At 46.3% G+C, this 20,473-nt stretch overlaps 1 protein-coding gene across 1 annotated transcript in view; it reads left to right on the top strand.

Annotated features, from left to right (window-relative positions):
- Positions 1-20,473, top strand: part of LOC134927294 (macrophage mannose receptor 1-like) — a 407,906-nt gene that overhangs the window by 297,877 nt on the left and 89,556 nt on the right. The window contains exons 22-23 of the mRNA XM_063921539.1: positions 10,879-11,045; positions 13,154-13,256. Coding sequence (XP_063777609.1) covers positions 10,879-11,045; positions 13,154-13,256 — 270 coding nt within the window. The remainder of the gene's footprint in view (positions 1-10,878; positions 11,046-13,153; positions 13,257-20,473) is intronic.

The following is a 20,473-nucleotide window of genomic DNA, read 5'->3' on the forward strand; positions in this document are numbered from 1 at the left end:
TTCTTCTTCACAGCCTCGCCAGCTGCCACTACATGCAGTATAAAGGGCGGAATGAAGCTGCTGCACATGCCCTGTGGCAGCAGATTTTCCTGCCAAGTTTGCAGTGTGTGTGTGTGTGTGTGTAATCATTGCACCAGACATGGAATCTGGTAAGTGGCTTACCAAGATCATTGGGCCTGCACAGGGGCGGATCCAGAAAAGAATGACAGGGGGGGCACCATAAGTGGTTGTGCTATCAAGGAGGGGTGGAGTTAGAAGTAGAGTGGGCGTGGCGAAGTTTCAGTGCGTGTGACCAATTGTGTGAGGGGGTGTGGTCAAGTGCTCAATGTGAGTATCGAGTGTGTCTATGATCGAAATGCACTGCTGGAGGGGGTACAGGTCCACAGTTAGTTCTTATACCTTATGGGGATCATTCCGAAACGTTCGCACGCTGCTGGTTTTCGCAGCCGTGCGAACGGGTCGGAACTGCACATACGTAGCAGACGCAATGCGCAGGCGCATTATTGTTCAGCGACGGCCGTTGCTGGGCAACGACAAGAACACAGAAGAAAGCGATCGCAGGGGCGATCGCATGAAGATTGACAGCAGGAAGGTCACCCCCACTCCCTCCCCCCCCAGCAAAAGACCGCTCACAGCAGCACCATTCTCTCTCCCCAGTTTACCCCCACTCCCCCCCCTGAGGGGGAGATACAGGGAGGGGGAGGGTGCTTAGTGATAGTCACAGGAAGAGTGAGGGTAAGGGTACTGAGGGTGAGATACAAGGAGGGTGAGGGTGCTGAGGGAGAGTTACAAGGAGGGTGAGGGTAAGGGCATTGAGGGGGAAATATGGGGAGGGTAAGGGCGCTGAGGATAGTTACAGAGAGGGTGAGTGCTCTGAGGGGGAGTTACAGGGAGGGTGAGGATAAAGGCGCTGAGGGGGAGATACAGGGAGGGTGAGGGGGAGAGTAAGGGCGCTGAGGGGGATTTACAGGATGAGGACAGGGACACTGAGGGTGAGCTACTGGGAGGGTGAGGGGGCTGAGGGGGAGATACAGGGAGGGTGAGGGGGCTGAGGTAGAGATACAGGGACAAAACATTTGTTTCAGGAAAGAAAAATATATTATATACACATGATGTGACTGTACATACTATTCTCAAAAAACCATACTTTCCTATTCAAAATAATCTAAATAATGAAGCATTCCCTGACAATATCGCACGCCCATGCCTCCCTCCCGGCATCACATTTACTATAATACTACAAGTGCATGGACTGTAATATAATGCTACTAGTGCCTGTAATATAATGCTACAATGCATGGGATATAATATAATTCTACAAGTGCATTGTAGCATTATATTACAGGCACTTGTAGCATTATATTACAGTCCACGCACTTGTAGTATTATATTATAGTCAAGGCAGTGGGCATTGTTTTGGAGCAAATACCTTACAGCAGGTTTGCCCCACTGGCTGGTACCTGAGGACTGGAAGGAGCCGACAGCGCATGGCGGGTACAGGTCCTAAGGGTACAGGAGAAGACAGCTGCTGCGGATGGCGTGATGTCTTCACATTACGTTGCGGGCACCAGGTTCCCTTTGGTTATTAGGCAGGGGAGGATCAGCGCCGGCGGCTAAGAGTGAGAGTGTGAGTAGTACACTTTCACTGCACAGCGTACACGGCGTGGTGTCAGTGGGGAGCACAGCACCACGCCGGAGATCGGTAGCAGAGATCCCCAGCGGCGGCGGGCTGCATCTGTAAAGTTCCTCCTCCTGCTCGGCTCCTCCGTGTGAGCAGAACAGCAGCAGCAGGTGACAGGAGAGGAGAGCAGGGGCAGGGGCAAACGCAGGATTTAGTGAGGGGGGTTTCCATGTGTGGGTGTGTGTATGTATGTGTGTATGTATGTATGTATGTATGTGTGCACGTACATGTGTGTGTGTGTGTGTGTGTGTGTGTGTGTGTGTGTGTGTGTGTATGTATGTATATATATATATATATATATATATAATGACAAAAAATAGGCACTCACTGAAGATGTTGCTTAATACCAAGGTGCCCTCCATATATGTAATAGGTGGCATGCCCCCCCCCCCCATCCCCCCCATGCAGTAGAACCAGGCGGTACTCAGCAGTCTCTGTGAGTAAATCAATGTATTACAGTACAAAAGGCATAGTGTACCGACGTTTCAACGCCACATAAAGCGTTTTTTTTTCCTTCAAGCCTACAGTAAAGCACCTTGAAAAAAACGCCCATTGAAACATCGGTACACTATGCCTTTTGTAATACATTGATTTACTCACAAAGGCTACTAAGTGCCACCTGGTTTCCACTGCATGGAGGGGTGCATGCCAGTCTCCACCCAGGGAACTACTGCACCAGGGACATGCAGTATTGCACCATATAATACACACAGAGTAACACACAAACACATATACACAAACACACACCCAAACATACATACACAATCACATACATACACACATACATAAATTACTACAAATACAAACATACATACAGTTACAGTATGTAATTACCCTTCCACCAGGCGCTAGCAGCACTGTAAGGACGGAGGGAACTTGAGCAGCCAGCAGCTCCCCCTTCACCCCTCCGGACTGTTTATAGTAGAGAGCTATGGTAGCCCTCTGCTGCCGCTGCAGTGCAGCGGCTCCGCGGTCGCGATCGCGAACGCGATCGCGGCTTTTACCTGAGATGGAGACAGCTGTGTCTCCATCTCAAGAACAGGAGATTCAACTCATCAGGGGGGCGTGCGCCACTGAGGGGGACATGTCGGGTGCCGGAGGCGGATGCGCACAGCGGCGGGGGACATGTCGGGGGCGGGTGCGCACAGCAGCATGGACAATACAAAACATCTATTAAAAATGACAGGGGGGGCACGTGCCTTGGTGCCCCCCCCCTAAATCCGCCACTGGGCCTGCATATGTCTGACATGCTGTATTACATAAACTGCACTTGGTTGAAGTAGACTATAGTTTGTTACATGCTAATTATGCATCCTTTTGTGGGCTGGCGACAATCACTCTAAAACATACTTCCCTATTCTCCCAGATCTTGTGAATCTGTGGTCCCGGCGGAGGGGGCACGGCCTAATGATGCGATTTTATGCTAATATCATAATTTTAGCCCCGCCCCAATGCAAATACGCTCAATCACTTCACTAACCCATGAGGGATGGGGCCTAATTATGCAATTAGCCTGACCTCACCCCCGTTGCCGGCCCACCTGCTTCTCTTTTCCAGGCATCTCCTGGAGAGGCAATAATGAATGTAGGCAAGTACAGATGTGTCCACTTGCATCTTTGCTCATAGAGCAGTATTTTAGCCTCCAAGTCGCGGCATGTCATGGTGTGGTGTATGTACGGTATGTCACAAGAGAATACACACCATGCAATACACAGTTTAACCGCTGGCTGGTGAATGCTCCACAGACAAAAACTACAGTACTGAAAACAATATTGTGTCAGTGGACAGGGATCCCTGATAAGCCAGCCAATCACATTCAGGCAGTGCAAACAGTCACTGGGCTTGGCACCTCCTCCTAAGCTTCATTACTATGCAACTGTATGCCACCAAGCTTCATTGGACTCCAAACACTTTTAACTTTGTAGTGTACCCTACTGTAGCAATGACGCAAACTGACACACATACTGTACCGTAACTTTGGTTATAAGACGCACGCTCAGCATTCACAACGTGAGTCCAATTCATGTTCAATAATGCTCGGGTACTCTATTGAACCATCTCTCCCCACCATCATTCACTTCGATTCAATACCACCGCATGCTGAGCCCGCTATTGACATTGTATTGTACACCTTACGTGGCGTAAAGTGCACACTTATCATCACATACTCAACAGGTGTGACTGCTTTGGATGGTTTGCGTGGCCAAGTGGGTAAGGTGAGTGCCTTACAAAGCTGGCGCCTCGGGTTCGAGACCCGGAAAGGGATGATGTCATTGTGGAAATATTTATTTATGTATTTATTTACTCTTTAACACAGGATTAAATAACAGAGAGGCTGGCCTGTCACATTCAGGCAGTGTACAGTAAACAGCAGAGCCGGATTAAGACCATGGGGGGCCCGGGGTACTTAAGACAGTGGGGCCCCTATTCAAGAGGGGTATGTGTGTGTGTGTGTGTGTGTGTGTGTGTGTGTGTGTGTGTGTGTGTGTGTGTGTGTCACTGTGTCCCCCTCTCCTCCTACTCTATACATTGTCCCGTTCTGTGGCTCCACCTACCCCTGACACATTATTATGACCCTGTATGTGAGCACATAGTGAAAGCAGCAGCAGCGAGTACCCCAGGCACGGCTCCCTCCTCTGTGCTGTCCCTGAGCGGCCTCTGTCACTGGGCTGCCTGGCTCTTCCTCCTCTACCTGCTGTACAAAGCCTCTACGCTGTACCTGAGGTGGCAGGAGCTGTGCCGGGTGTTCTCTGCTTTCCCGGGTCCAGAGCGCCACTGGCTGTACGGCAACGCTCAGGACAGGAGCAAATGCAGGATTTGTGAAGGGGGGTTTTTGTCCTCCCTGAGTTTGCCTATGTGGAGTGGAGACAAGCATAGATGGGGGAAGGGAGGTGCAGCGGAGGTGTATTGTTACTTTGCCGGCTGTAGGGATCCTGACGGTTAGAATAGCGACACCTGAATCCCGACAGCTGGCAATGCTGCCAGCCGGAATACCGGTACTACAGGACTTTTCCCACTCGTGGGTGTCCACGACACTCATAGAGTGGTAATAGAACCTGTGGTGAGCGCAGCTAGCACTGAGCCTGCAAGGGTACTCTTTGTGATCGCCGCCCTGCCGGCATACTGGCGGCCAGGATGCCGCTGTCGGTATATTAGCGGTTGGCATCCCAGCCATCGGTAATCATACTGAATCCGCAGCAGAGACTGAGGTCTCACACATATATATATAGTCCCAGCACCTAATCCTGCCTAAGAACTACAAGTAGCCTCTTTAAATCTCAAACAGCCAAGGTATCAAAAAAATGTACACAATACAGCTTCCCTCCCCACCTGCGCATAATACAACTCTCTCCCCTGTGCATACACATGGTACAGCTCCCCCCATTGCAAACACACAGTCCAACTCCCCTTCCCCCCAGCATACACACAGTCCAACTCCCCTTCCCCCGAGCATACACACAGTCCAGCTCTCCCCTGCGTACATACACACAGTCCAGCTCCCCTACATGCGCATACACACAGTCCAGCCTCCCCCCCCCCCCCCCCATCCGCCCTGCCCCGCCCCGCATACACATAGTACAGCTCTCCTTACCCCCGCATCTTGATGCTGGGTGCATTACCGGAGGCTATCGTGACGGAGAAAGAGTATCAGCCAGACAGCTCTGAAAACCCTGTAGTTACTGTCTGGGAAGATCTATGCGCTGCCGCTGCAGCTCCCCCTAGAGTTAACAGGTTGTCATCCCAGCCATCTGTGTGTATATGGGGAGGCAGTTGCAGTGGCACTCACTTACATAACTCCTCCGTCCCCGTCCCCCCCAAAAAATAAATCGGTCAACTTCGGAAATGAATCGGCGGCAGGGGGGGTTTCTAGGTACTCAGAACCCCCCCTCCTGCGTGCGCTAGTGTCAGGAGGTAACTCCGCTCCCGTCCCCGGCAACCGCGCACACAGCTGAGTGGCGGCTCAGCTCTCCAATCATGTATGAGTGAAGCAGCCTGCCGCTCAGCCATTGGGGCAGCCTACTTCACTCATACATTATTGGACAGCTGAGTCGTCGCTCAGCTGTCCTGTCTGTACGGCTGCAGTGCGGACGAGAGCGCAGCACCACAGATCGGATCGGAAGAGAGATCCGATCTGTGGTGTGGCAGGGGGCCCTTTTGGAAAGGGGGGCACGGGGGTACGTATCCCCGAGACCCCCCCCCCCCCCTCCCCCCCTTAATCCGGCTCTGGTAAACAGTACTGTACTCATTTTGTAATCAATATTATTGTACCTTCAATACAGTACAGTAATTGTATTATTTTAATAGTTTTTCATTTCTGAGCACAAAATGTAAAGCTGTCAATCAAAGCATATCAAATTATGTTCACTATTGTTCATGTGGAGTGTGGAACTCCCTGCATGCTTCAGCACCTCCCCCCACCATCATTCATTACTGTTCCATCCCACTGAGCTCACTGTATTAGCTCAGCACCTCCCCCCCACCATCACTCATTACTATTCCGTCCCACTGAGCTCACTGTATTAGCTCACCACCTACCCCCCACCATCACTCATTACTATTCCATCCCACTGAGCTCACTGTATTAGCTCACCACCTACCCCCCAACATCACTCATTACTATTCCATCCCACTGAGCGCACTGTATTAGCTCATCACCTACCCCCCACCATCACTCATTACTATCTATTCAATCCCACTGAGCTCACTGTATTGGCTCACCACCTACCCCCCACCAGCACTCGTTACTATTCAGTCCCACTGAACTCACTGTATTGGCTCACCACCTACCCCCCACCATCACTCATTACTATCTATTCAATCCCACTAAGCTCACTGTATTGGCTCACCACCTACCCCCCACCATCACTCATTACTATCTATTCAATCCCACTGAGCTCACTGTATTGTCGCACCACCTACCCCCCACGATCACTCATTACTATCTATTCAATCCCACTGAGCTCACTTTATTGGCTCACCACCTACCCCCCACCATCACTCATTACTATCTATTCAATCCCACTGAGCTCACTGTATTGTCTCACCACCTACCCCCCAACATCACTCATTACTATTCAGTCCCACTGAGCTCACTGTATTGGCTCACCACCTACCCCCCACCATCACTCATTACTGTCTATTCAATCCCACTGAGCTCACTGTATTGTCGCACCACCTACCCCCCACGATCACTCATTACTATCTATTCAATCCCACTGAGCTCACTGTATTAGCTCAGCACCTCCCCCCACCATCATTCATTACTGTTCCGTCCCACTGAGCTCACTGTATTAGCTCAGCACCTACCCCCCACCATCACTCATTACTATTCCGTCCCACTGAGCTCACTGTATTAGCTCACCACCTACCCCCCACCATCACTCATTACTATTCCATCCCACTGAGCTCACTGTATTAGCTCACCACCTACCCCCCAACATCACTCATTACTATTCCATCCCACTGAGCGCACTGTATTAGCTCATCACCTACCCCCCACCATCACTCATTACTATCTATTCAATCCCACTGAGCTCACTGTATTGGCTCACCACCTACCCCCCACCAGCACTCGTTACTATTCAGTCCCACTGAGCTCACTGTATTGGCTCACCACCTACCCCCCACCATCACTCATTACTATCTATTCAATCCCACTAAGCTCACTGTATTGGCTCACCACCTACCCCCCACCATCACTCATTACTATCTATTCAATCCCACTGAGCTCACTGTATTGTCGCACCACCTACCCCCCACGATCACTCATTACTATCTATTCAATCCCACTGAGCTCACTGTATTGGCTCACCACCTACCCCCCACCATCACTCATTACTATCTATTCAATCCCACTGAGCTCACTGTATTGTCGCACCACCTACCCCCCACCATCACTCATTACTATCTATTCAATCCCACTGAGCTCACTGTATTGTCTCACCACCTACCCCCCAACATCACTCATTACTATTCAGTCCCACTGAGCTCACTGTATTGGTTCACCACCTACCCCCCACCATCACTCATTACTATCTATTCAATCCCACTGAGCTCACTGTATTGTCGCACCACCTACCCCCCACGATCACTCATTACTATCTATTCAATCCCACTGAGCTCACTGTATTGTCTCACCCCCTACCCCCAACATCACTCATTACTATTCAGTCCCACTGAGCTCACTGTATTGGCTCACCACCTACCCCCCACCATCACTAATTACTATCTATTCCATCCCACTGAGCTCACTGTATTGTCGCACCACCTACCCCCCAACATCACTCATTACTATCTATTCAATCCCACTGAGCGCACTGTATTGGCTCACCACCTACCCCCCAACATCACTCATTACTATCTATTCAATCCCACTGAGCTCACTGTATTAGTTCACCACCTACCCCCCAACATCACTCATTACTATTCAGTCCCACTGAGCTCACTGTATTGGCTCACCACCTACCCCCCACCATCACTCATTACTATCTATTCAATCCCACTGAGCTCACTGTATTGTCGCACCACCTACCCCCCACCATCACTCATTACTATCTATTCAATCCCACTGAGCTCACTGTATTGGCTCACCACCTACCCCCCACCATCACTCATTACTATTCAGTCCCACTGAGCGCACTGTATTGGCTCACCACCTACCCCCCACCATCACTCATTACTTTCTATTCAATCCCACTGAGCTCACTGTATTGTCGCACCACCTACCCCCCAACATCACTCATTACTATCTATTCAATCCCACTAAGCTCACTGTATTGGCTCACCACCTACCCCCCACCATCACTCATTACTATTCAGTCCCGCTGAGCTCACTGTATTGGCTCACCACCTACCCCCTACCATCACTCATTACTATCTATTCAATCCCACTAAGCTCACTGTATTGGCTCACCACCTACCCCCCACCATCACTCATTACTATTCAGTCCCGCTGAGGTCACTGTGTTGGCTCACCACCTAACCCCCATCACTAATTACTATTCCCCACACCATCATTCACTTCTATTCAATGCCACTGCATGCTGAGCCTGCTATAGACATTGTATTGTACCCGTTACAGGCCGTGGTACATGTTGTATCGACGCACAGGCAGTTTTTACATAAGCAGAGATCATTTCATGATTAACACTCTTAAAGAACCCTGCTCCACTTTATGCTTTGCTCCGCACTATCCCCTTCCCTGGGGCACAACCCACCAGTGGCAAACACAGAATTTCTAGAGGGGGATTTCCAAATGCAATCTACAATCTCCCACTCTGAGGAACATTGGATCAAGTGCGGGAGTCTAGCTGAGAGGTAGAAAAACCTAGTAACGACCCTGAACATTGATCATTTTATACACTGGATACTGTATGGAATACAGAATTAATATTTAATACTATAGGCTGTATCAAGCATAAGGAATATACATAAGATAAGTGGTAAGAAAAAGGCTAAACATACATAATAAATACACATACATAAGAGAACCAGTACTGCACTTTCTAAGCACACATTCTTGCACCTCATGGTAAGGCTCCTGTCTCTTCTTCCTGATAGTTACTCTCTGGACCAGTGCACTGATTGAAGACTCAGATCCACACACACAGCAAACTTGGTAGAAGAAGCTGCTACCACTGGGCATGTGCAGCAGATCTGCTCTGTCCCTTACACTGCATAATGGGGGTAATTTCAAGTTGATCGCAGCAGGAAATTTTTTAGCAGTTGGGCAAAACCATGTGCACTGCAGGGGAGGCAGATATAACATGTGCAGAGAGAGTTAGATTTGGGTGGGGTGTGTTCAATCTGCAATCTAATTTGCAGTGTAAAAATAAAGCAGACAGTATTTACCCTGCACAGAAATAAAATAACCCACCCAAATCTAACTCTTTCTGCACATGTTATATCTGCCTCTCCTGCAGTGCACATGGTTTTGCCCAACTGCTAAAAAATGTCCTGCTGCGATCAACTTGGAATTACCCCCAATGTGCAGCAGCTGTAGTAATCGTATTATACACCATTGGAACCAACCAATACACATGCTTTGTTGCTTAGAGACTACCCAACTACGCACAATATAGGGGGTCATTCCGACCCGATCGCTCGCTGCAGTTTGTTGCAGCGCAGCGATCGGGTCGGAACTGCGCATGCGGGCGCATGGCAGTCGTCGGTGCCCAGCGATCGCCTCTGAGACAGAGGCGGTCGTTGGGCGGGAGGGGGCTGAACGGCGGCGCTAAGCCGCCGTTTAGGGGGTGCGGTCCGGCCAACGCAGGCGTGGCCGGACCGTTGGGGGGCGGGCCGCGGTGGGTCACGCAGCCGCTGCGGCCAGCGGGAGAGACGAGTAACTCCCGGCCAGCTGCAGGAGCTGCGCTGGCCAGGAGTTACTCCTCAAATACAAAGGCATCGCCGCTGTGCGATGCTTTTGTATTTGTGCTGGGGGGGCCGACACAGACATGCGAGGCGGACTAGCCCTGTGCTGGGCGTCCCCCCGCATGTCTGAGTTTACGATCGTAGCTGTGCTAAATTTAGCACAGCTACGATCAACTCGGAATGACCACCACAGTGTACCAATTTTTGATTGTTGATTTCCGCTACTTACTTGTATAGCTGCTACATATATACTGTATAGTTTTAATCATTTGTTAAGTTAAATTTCTTGTCAAATTGATCTACTGTTCGGACTCATTGTTCATTCACAGGGGACATATAGAGTGAGCTTTGTACTGTTCTCGCAATTTACATTGTGATCATTTTTGTTTTGTCTTACCACTGACCATTTCATGCTGCAATAACATACAAGAAGCTGAGCGCAGCATATTTCTATTTATGGATGTCAGAGTGAAGGTATGAAAAGAAGAAATGAGTAGGGTTTATGAGGCCATTTATATCATCAGGCCTGTACTGTCTCCTCAATCCGTGCGCAGTGTAAGTCTGTGCGCGCATCCCAATAGCTCCTTCCATGAGGGAGATGGGACCAGCTACGGAGAAGAGGACCGCCACTGGGGTAAGTATGGGAGATCGTGGAGGGGCTGTCACGACAGAGCTGCAGGGTCGGAGATGTGCCAGAACAGGAAGAGGGCCAGGGGTTGGCAGGCAACAGCAGACAGTGGGGTGTGCCCAGGCGGAGAGAAGGGGGGGAGGGGTGGTGATAATTGCATAATACTAGTATATATACTTACATGTTTTTATTCTTCTAGCTTTCCTGGTTAGTCATTTAAAAGATTATAATGTTGATGTCTGGATTGGAATGAATGATATTAATTCAGAGCACAAGTTTCTGTGGACGGATCAAAGTGGAGTGCTTTTTACAAAATGGGCCAAAGGTCATCCATCTGGAAATAATGTATATGTCTATGATGATGCTGTAAGTACTTCTCTAAAGCACTTGAATATAATTTATAGAAAGTCTCTTTGGGATGTCATTACATACTTTGAGCTTCATATACAAAGCATAACACATCAGGGGAATATGACGCTATCTTAATGTATAGGCACACTAGGCAACTGTATAGGGCCCCATGTTTCTAGGGACCTTCAAGCTGGGCTGGGCTGAGCCAGGTGGCATCCACCAATCAGACTGCAGCATTCTCTACCTGCCTACTAGACAGTGAATGTCTGTCAGCATACTGATTGTTGGGTATTTGGAGTTATCCACCAGAGTGCTGAAAGCCATTCCCTGTATTGAAGCATGTGGAGTGCTGGCGAAGACCGCAGGAACCGTAAGATATGATTTTCTATTTTAATTTACAACCTTGATTGGGTGGGTAGGGGTCCCAGTGCATTGCGCTACCCAGGACTGTACAATGCTGTACAAGACTGCCCTGATTGCACCCCCCATTTTGTGCCAAATTGTGCAGACTACTAGATTTCTATCCAAGTGCAATGGCTTGCAGTTCAACATGGCTGAAATTTGGGTGGATTGAGTTTATTTCTTGCTTAACACCTAGTCATGAAGAGCAATGCAAATACTAAAATCCATTTGCACAGTAGTGAATAGAGCTCATTTTGTTGTGGTTGGGGTAGGACTGGGATTGGCGAACACTTGAGGCCAAAGTCCTCTGGTAAAATGTGTAAGGTTTTGTAGCTGAATGTGGAAGGTGTCGGATATTCTTCAGAAAAACCTTAGAAATTTCCATCATCAATCTCCCAGAGCTGGTACTACACTTTGGGTGCACAACGCAAGTTACTAGACACAGATATTGTAGCATGCAAGTGGTTTCCCAACGTGTGTTTCATGTGCCACAAATGGTCCCAAATCCATGGATTTTTCAGACTATTTAACTCACATTTACTGTATTGGTAGAAGGGACTAAAAAGTAATAGTGATATGTAGAAATAAACCATGCTACATAGCAGAACAATGTTAATTGTAATAAAGTTTAACTTGGATAAGGCATCCATAACTTTATTACTATTAACCAACAATATCTGCAACTTATTCAACTATCTTATCACGGACACAGACTGCTTTGGTTAAATGTCATAACTTTATTAAAAGGTATGACCCTGAGCTTTTACTTCATTTTTGGGAAGCAAAGCACACTACAAACACACAGCTTCAGCCATATGATTCTGGACTAAAGGAGTTGATCGCAGCAGCAAATTTGTTAGCAATTGGGCAAAACCATGTTCACTGCAGGGGGGGGGGGCAGATATAACATGTGCAGAGAGAGTTAGATTTGGGTGGGGTGTGTTCACACTGAAATCTAAATTGCAGCGTAAAAATAAAGCAGACAGTATTTACCCTGCACAGAAACAAAATAACCCACACAAATCTAACTCTCTCTGCAAATGTTATATCTGCCCCACCTGCAGTGCACATGGTTTTGCCCAACTGCTAACAAATTTGCTGCTGCGATCAACTCTGAATTACCCCCTAAACTAGGAGGCGACTGACAGCGTCTCCCCTGTGTCAAATTTAAGCTGAGTTGTAACGGCCCACAACCCCTTCTAACAGATAGTATGAGCGTGTCTGCAGAGACAGACGCCCAAAGTCCTTCAGCAGAGGTAGGCCATACTAACTGCCCTTCACAGGGTATATGCTCCACAACGGCTTCTTACACCTTACGTGGCCGCTGGGTCCCACCCAACAGCATGTAATAAACAAAGAGTTAGTAAAAAACAGAATGAAGAAGAGAAAAACGAAGAGGGAGCGAGAGAGGGACAAACAACATCCACAAGATGGATGCTAAGCTCATAACCAGCCTTATAAAGCACACATAGCCACTCCTAGATGTCCCCTGATAGGCCAACCCTGACCAATCACAAAAAGTCCCCAAGCCTAATCTACCCAGCGGCAGTTAACGAATTCTAAACCAATTACAAAAAACTAAGGAACCCTCTATAACCTTAAGCTTATTCAGCTCTTGTCTTATTTTAAAAGCTTTAGTTACTTAGTTTAATAAACTCTTGCAAAATGCTCAAAATTTCAAATGTTTTCTAACAAGAATCTTGCTGATGATTTTCATGTAGACCGATTGTGTGGCTATTAAACGTGGTCCTATTTTAGATGTTGGTTCATGGGCCGAAGAAGATTGTAAACTGAATAAAGGATACATATGCCAGAAACCTAACGGTATGTATTATATTTGACTGCAGCCCAAGTACAGAGCCATATTTCTGTCCTAAGTGTGTGACCACTTACCGAATGCCATTACAAAATGGAGGTCATGCAACAGAATCTATTAATCTGGGTTAGATGTCTTGGGAGGGCTGCATTTATCTTGCTGGCTGTCATTTAGACAACTCTGTTATAGCTAATAACCAGTAGCGGATCTTGCTACGAGCACACAAGATTTTTGCCCGGGGCGCCGCCTTTCCGGAGGGCGCTGGCACCATCCGGAGGGCACCGCGCCATGGCAAGATCCACTACTGTTGGTCAGTGCCCCCCGGTGCTGTGCTGCGCTGTGAAGGATACTAGACGCTACCCGTCTAGTTTCCCTTCGTGGAGAGGACCTTTGCTGTGCAGTGCGCAATGACATCATCGCGCACCGCACAGCATTGTGGGACTGGCACATAGACGCTAGGGGTCATAATTGACCTCTAGTCTCTATGCTGTGCTATGGGAGAGACGTCATGACGTCTCCCCCTTAGATCTGAGGAGCGGCACCGGTGGAGGTCAGCAGCGGTCGGGAATCAGGAGCGGAAATAGTAAGTATTATTATTATTATTTTTTTTTGTATTTTATTTTGCGGTGCTACTCTACAGGGGGCACAAATGGGGGCACAACTCTACAGGGGGCACAACTCTACAGGGAGCGTAACTGACCACGCCCCTGTATGAAGCCACACCCCTATTTTCGCCCGGGGCGCCACAAGGGCTAGAACCGGCCCTGCTAATAACACATGAGAAACGTGTGTGGCGGGCTTACAGACTTTCTGTCTGCCCCATGTGGGAGGGGTGCAGCCAGGTCAGTATTACACGGGCCGTGGCCTCATAGCAAGTGGGTGGTATGGAGACAGGGATGCGCAATTGCGTCATCATGGCCTAGCCTCCTGCTATTCAATGCCCATATCACCGACATTGAATAGCAAGGGGGGGGGGGGGGGGAATAAAATTACGCGATCCGGGAGGTGTGTGGATTCGTATCTAAAGTCATTTGGCTAAAGTCATATGAAAACTGGTACAATAGTTGATATGCACTTTTCAACCTGTGCTGCAAAAGTGACAGTTTAAATCTGAATGGTTGCTATGGCTAGCTGGCAACTTTCAGTCTGGGAGCATAGACAAGCAAGTGGCCCCGCTTTTTCTACCAGCACATGCAATGCAAAAAATAAATAAATCGCAGGGCCACGTCTAATTTAATTTTCAGCATCAATCTACTGATCAATCAATCCTTTACCTGCCTTCCACTACATACTCCACCTCCATTTCTCTGTACTGCCCTCGGGCTTCTTCTTGATTAATGAAAGCATTCTTTTTATGGGGTTGTATAGTTTATTAAACTGTCATCCTGCATACCACTGCTTTGTTGCAATGTTTCATAGATGCTGTATTCTTTTAAACTGCCCTGTGTTTGTGCCTCTGCTCTGTTGCTTAGTACATTGGCGAACAATATTGTAAGCTTTGATGTCAAAATTGACTGGACTCACCCCAGATTGTAATCTTACTAAGCAGACTCTACCTTTGCCACCAGTTTAGAACCTCTCAGACATCCTACTTTGTACTGGCAATCTGGTTCCCCTTCCTCCGCAGTGCCATCTTCCCAGTGGTATTCATGAAGACGAGGCATGCGCAAATGGTCTGGCACAGTGTCAGAGTCTTTGCTTTCATTGCACAATGCCATTTTTCTGAAGATGTCACTAGGGAGATGCCATGGAGGATCGGAGACCCAATTGCCAACACAAGGTAGGTTGCAGGGTTTGCGTTGCAGGGTCCATATGTACTGCACACCCTGCACCAGGGCCGGAGTGGAACTAAAAACAAGCCCTGGCATTTAAAGCACAGTCCCACCTCGGCGCCAGTATCTGGCTCCTGGCATAGACTCCTGCCTTTACTATTCCTACTTCTCAGTCTGTGCTTTTACAAATACAATTAATATTAGAATAACATACAAGTGTACATCATTCTGTGTATTAAAGTACACAAAACAAAGCTCATCCTTCAGGGTATTCAAACATGTGCCATTAGTCAGATATGCCCTGTGTGCATAAAGAGCATTGACGCTGCCCTCCACACTTTGAATAGAAAGAATGCGTGATTAAAAAAAGGATGTGGTCTCACTGAGAAGGGGCCTGTCCACACAATAGTACCCCCAATTCAAATGATGGCACACATTATTTCCCATTAATTCATGTTATGCCAACCACTAGGTTAAGGAATAGTTTCTTCCCTTCTGTGATTGTTAGCTTGAATTCTCAACGTTGCTAAATTTTATGTATTATCTGGTGTACATGATATGAGAACTGCATGTAATTTCACTATACATGTTTATGTTACAGTGACAATAAATTATTCTTATCTTATCTATCTTATCTAGCAGTGCCCCTTATTCTTGTTATGCCAAACAGTAGAGCCCACTCACTTGATGTCACACAGTAGAACCCTTATACACATTATGCCACATAGCAAGTGCCTTTAAACACATTATGTCACACTGTAATGCCCAATATATCACATTATTCCACACAGTAATGCCCCTTATAGCACATTATGTCACACAGTAATGCCCCTTATAGCACATTATGTCACACAATAATGCCCTTATAATAAATTATGCCACACAAAGTAATGCCCTTATAATAAATTATGCCACACACAGTAATGCCCTTTATAACACATTATGCCACATACAGAAATGCCCCTTATAAAACATTATGCCACACACAGTAATGGCCCTTACACATTATGCCACACGCAATAATGTCCATTTTAACACAAACCGCACACAGAATTGACCCTCAAACTGACAAAGGAAGCAGAGTTGACAGAGTTTTTGAGGCATGAAGGAGAAATGGAACAAAGAAACACACTACAATTATGTCAGACACCGCAAGGGTGTCGCTCACTGGGGAAGGAGGCTCCATCATCTTTGCTGGAGGTTCTTCAAATGCTGCTGGCGCCAGGAGCACCTGATGTCGCCCGCCCTGCACAAGTGTTTCACCAAATATACAGCTGCGCTACATGACTTCATGAACTACATCTTTCAGTAACCCTGCCTGCCGAGCTGAGTACAGGGAGGCATATCTGCTCAGCTTGGTCTGTCTGTGACCAGACTGGCCCATCTGGCATCGGCCCTTCTGGCATCTGCCAGATGACCAGTCCAGCCCTGCCCTGCACCCGTTGTAAATATGCCTATGGATTCTATTGAACCCTTTTGAGTCCAGTGCAAGACTTGAAAATGGCAGTTAGATCTTCCAATCTGACAATCGTCCTCAGGCCTTTAGTGTTTAGTCTAAACAGTTGTTACATCTATTTTTAACCACAGAGATAATAAGGGAAATTAAGAAAAATAGTAGGGGCAATTTCAATATTTGTTTTAACAGAATAAGGGGGAATTCAATCAGACCCATTAATTTAACAGGCGTGAAAAAGGGTGGTATTCAATTAGAGCCCATTTTTCTCATCCGGTAAATTAACTGTTTTCGAGCATTAACACATAGAATCCATGATAAGTTCCTGGACCTATATGTCAACGGGTTCGTGGCACCTGAAAATAGGCAATTTATTGAGGAATTATTTTCGAGTCTACTCAGACCCCCTAAAAATCCCTGTTAACTGCAGCCTGCGCGGCTAACTGAATAGTCCCAGGGGATCAATTAGCCATTGGTAAATTACTGTGGCTAATTTAATTCCCCCCTAAGTTAATTTTATTATTTCTATACTATCACTCCATGGGGTAAATTTACTAAAGCTTCTAAAACAGAATTGGTGATGTTGCTCAAGCAACCAATCAGATGCTGTTAATCATTTTTCTATTTATTTTTTAGAAAATGGTAGACAGCATCTGATTGGTTGCTCCAGGCAACATCACCAATTTTGTGTTTTAGAAAGTTTAGTAAATGTACCCCATGTTCAGTAATATTCTGTTATCACATGTACACATTTTTGTTTCCAGTAAAAGAAAAAAAAAAACAGGTATTTGTACAGTAATAGGGCTATCCGCCAATCCATGCAAGTCTGCAAAAGAAGCAAATCATTAGTCTAGTAACACATCCAACATGTTCCCAGGATCTGTGTTATATCTTTCCTTCATGAGACATTGCTTCTCAATATAATGGGCTGAATGGAATATTTATAGACACCTAGGGGTATATTTACTAAAGGTCAATTTTATTTGACTACTGTTCGATTTTTAGATTGCTCTTAATTAGAGATGTGCACCGGAAATTTTTCGGGTTTTGTGTTTTGGTTTTGGATTCGCTTCCGCGGTCGTGTTTTGGATTCGGACGCGTTTTGGCAAAACCTCCCTGAAATTTTTTTGTCGGATTCGGGTGTGTTTTGTATTCGGGTGTTTTTTTTCAAAAACCCCTCAAAAACAGCTTAAATCATAGAATTTGGGGGTAATTTTGATCCTATAGTATTATTAACCTCAATAACCACAATTTCCACTCATTTCCAGTCTATTCTGAACACCTCACACCTCACAATACTATCTTTAGTCCTAACATTTGCACCGAGGTCGCTGGATGACTAAGCAAAGCGACCCAAGAGGGCGGCACAAACACCTGGCCCATCTAGGAGTGGCACTGCAGTGTCAAGACAGGATGGCACTTAAAAAAATTGGCCCCAAACAGCACATGATGTAAAGAAAAGAGAAAAAGAGGTGCACTGTGGTCGCTGGACGGCTAAGCTAAGCGACACAAACACCTCAATATCACAGGAATTATTTGTTCTAATCAATGGTATTATTGGTCCAAATCACTGGAAGAAAATGCGATAAAAAATTAAACACCATGCGCTGCCAATATTGTGTGTGCAGCCAACCACTAACACTGGAACCTTTCACAAAAATTCCACAAACAATAGATACACAGGAAAATGGAAAGTGATAGGCGCAAAAACACATATAAGAGGGTCCTTACATCTGATATAGATGAATGTGAGAAAGTCCCCTTGTATTCCCTTTGATGAGGTCTGATGAGGTGATCTGCAGACCATTTTGCAGATCACCTCATCAGACCACAGGAGGACTCCAACCTCTGGGGAAGCAGTCTACTCTCTCAGAAGGCCTGTAGAGCTCGCTGGAACTCTGGAGTCTCCCACCATGGACAGATAAGAGACTACTTTTTGGAGGATGTCACAGAGGACACCTACAAGCACTCCATAAAGGGAATACAAGGGGACTTTCTCACATTCATCTATATCAGATGTAAGGACCCTCTTATATGTGTTTTTGCGCCTATCACTTTCCACTGGAAGAAAATGACAAAATCACTGGAATTATTCATTCTAATCAATGGTATTATTGGTCCAAATCACTGGAAGAAAATGACCAAATCACTGGAATTATTCGTTCTAATCAGTGGTATTATTGGTCCAAATCACTGGAAGAAAATGACAAAATCACTGAAATTATTTGTTCCAATCAATGGTATTATTGGTCCAAATCACTGGAAGAAAATGACAAAATCACTGGAATTATTCGTTCTAATCAATGGTATTATTGTTCTAAATCACTGGAAGAAAATGGAATGGATGGATACTTGCAGTGACACAGACCTGCAAGATACAGCAATGGCCTACTGTACTGTACTACTTTAAGTATAATTAATTATATACTGGTGGTCCCCAGTCCCCACAATAAAGCACACTGAGCACAGATATTTGCAGCACACTGAGCACAGATATGGAGCGTTTTTAGGCAGAGAACGTAGATATTTTAAGCACACTGAGCACAGATATTTGCAGCACACTGAGCACAGATTACGGAGCTTTTCAGGGAGAGAATGCAGCCACGTCCTCTCCGTTCAATCTCCAATGCACGAGTGAAATTGGCGGCGACGCGCGGCTCTTTATATAGAATACGAATCTCATGAGAATCCGACAGCGGGATGATGACGTTCGGCCTCATTTGGGTTAACCAAGCAAGGCGGGAAGATCCGAGGCTGCCTCGGAACCGTGTAAAATGGGTGAAGTTCGAGGAACCGAACCCGCTCATCTCTACTCTTAATCGATGTTGTGCTTTCACGGTTAAAACACACATTTACTAAGATTTAAGAATTTATATTAAAAAAATGATCTGCTAGTAAATGTGTGTTTTAACCCAGGAAGTCCAACATCAATTAAGATCGAACAAAAAGGATGTCAGTCCCCTTTAAAAGCGCTTCTTTCAGCTTGCAGCTGTGTTGCTTTATATATAGCAGATCAGCCTCAGAACTGCTTGGGCACAATTTTTAAAAAACACAAATCAATAAAGACTTTCACAGCGCTGCTCTTATAATCAGTCTCTAAGGGATACCACAGCTCAAAAACAAAACAAAAAGCAGAAAATAAATCGTTCATATGTCCCATCCACTGTCAATGGACAAAAGACTCTGATAAACTTCACAGTATTGTCTTTATACTGCCACTCCAGTATATACCACGATATTTCTGCAAAGGACAGTCTATTATGTATTTCACTCCAAAAAATTAATTTTTCAATGCAGATGTCAGAAAAGTTAAAAAAACACACTTTATTTTAAAAAAAACGCTTTTAAAACAGGATCCGTACTTTGCAAAATCCACTGCACAAAAAATATATATATCTTCCTTCTTATATACAGCAGTATTCAGTGAACATTCGGTCTAGCAGTAGGGTTCTGGGATAGATGGATATTCCCAGGTGGGAGCTCACCAGGTCCGAGGGGGGCAGCAGGTGGTGAATAGGATGGGTACAACCGGAAATTGCTGTATGAGAGCTTTGTGCAATTTATTAGTAATTCCTTGGTCCTCTTTAGCTTTATCCAGGATGTCATCCAATTCCCGTTTATAATGGGCGGTGGGATCCATTGTTAATGTGGAATAGGTATTAGGGTCTGCCAGTTGTCTATCTATTTCACTGATGTAATCAGATAGGTTCTGGATCACGATTCCCCCTCCTTTGTCCGCTGGTCTGAATACCACATCGGTGTAGCCACTGAGGTCTTTGAGGGCTGCTTTTTCTGCCCGTGACATATTGAAGTGGGTTGTATTGGATGCTTTAGAATATTTATCAACTGAGGTGTCCAGAAGTCGTGAAAAGGTCTTGATGAAGGCGTTTGTTGAGGGGGGGTCGAAAGCAGAACGAGTTCTTTTGTTGAGGAACTCAGAGAATATATTAGGTGTGGAGTCTGGAGGTTGGTCTTGATAAAATTCTTGCAAACGTAATTT

This window comes from Pseudophryne corroboree, chromosome 5, assembly GCF_028390025.1.
Source record: "Pseudophryne corroboree isolate aPseCor3 chromosome 5, aPseCor3.hap2, whole genome shotgun sequence".
Lineage (NCBI taxonomy): Eukaryota > Metazoa > Chordata > Amphibia > Anura > Myobatrachidae > Pseudophryne > Pseudophryne corroboree.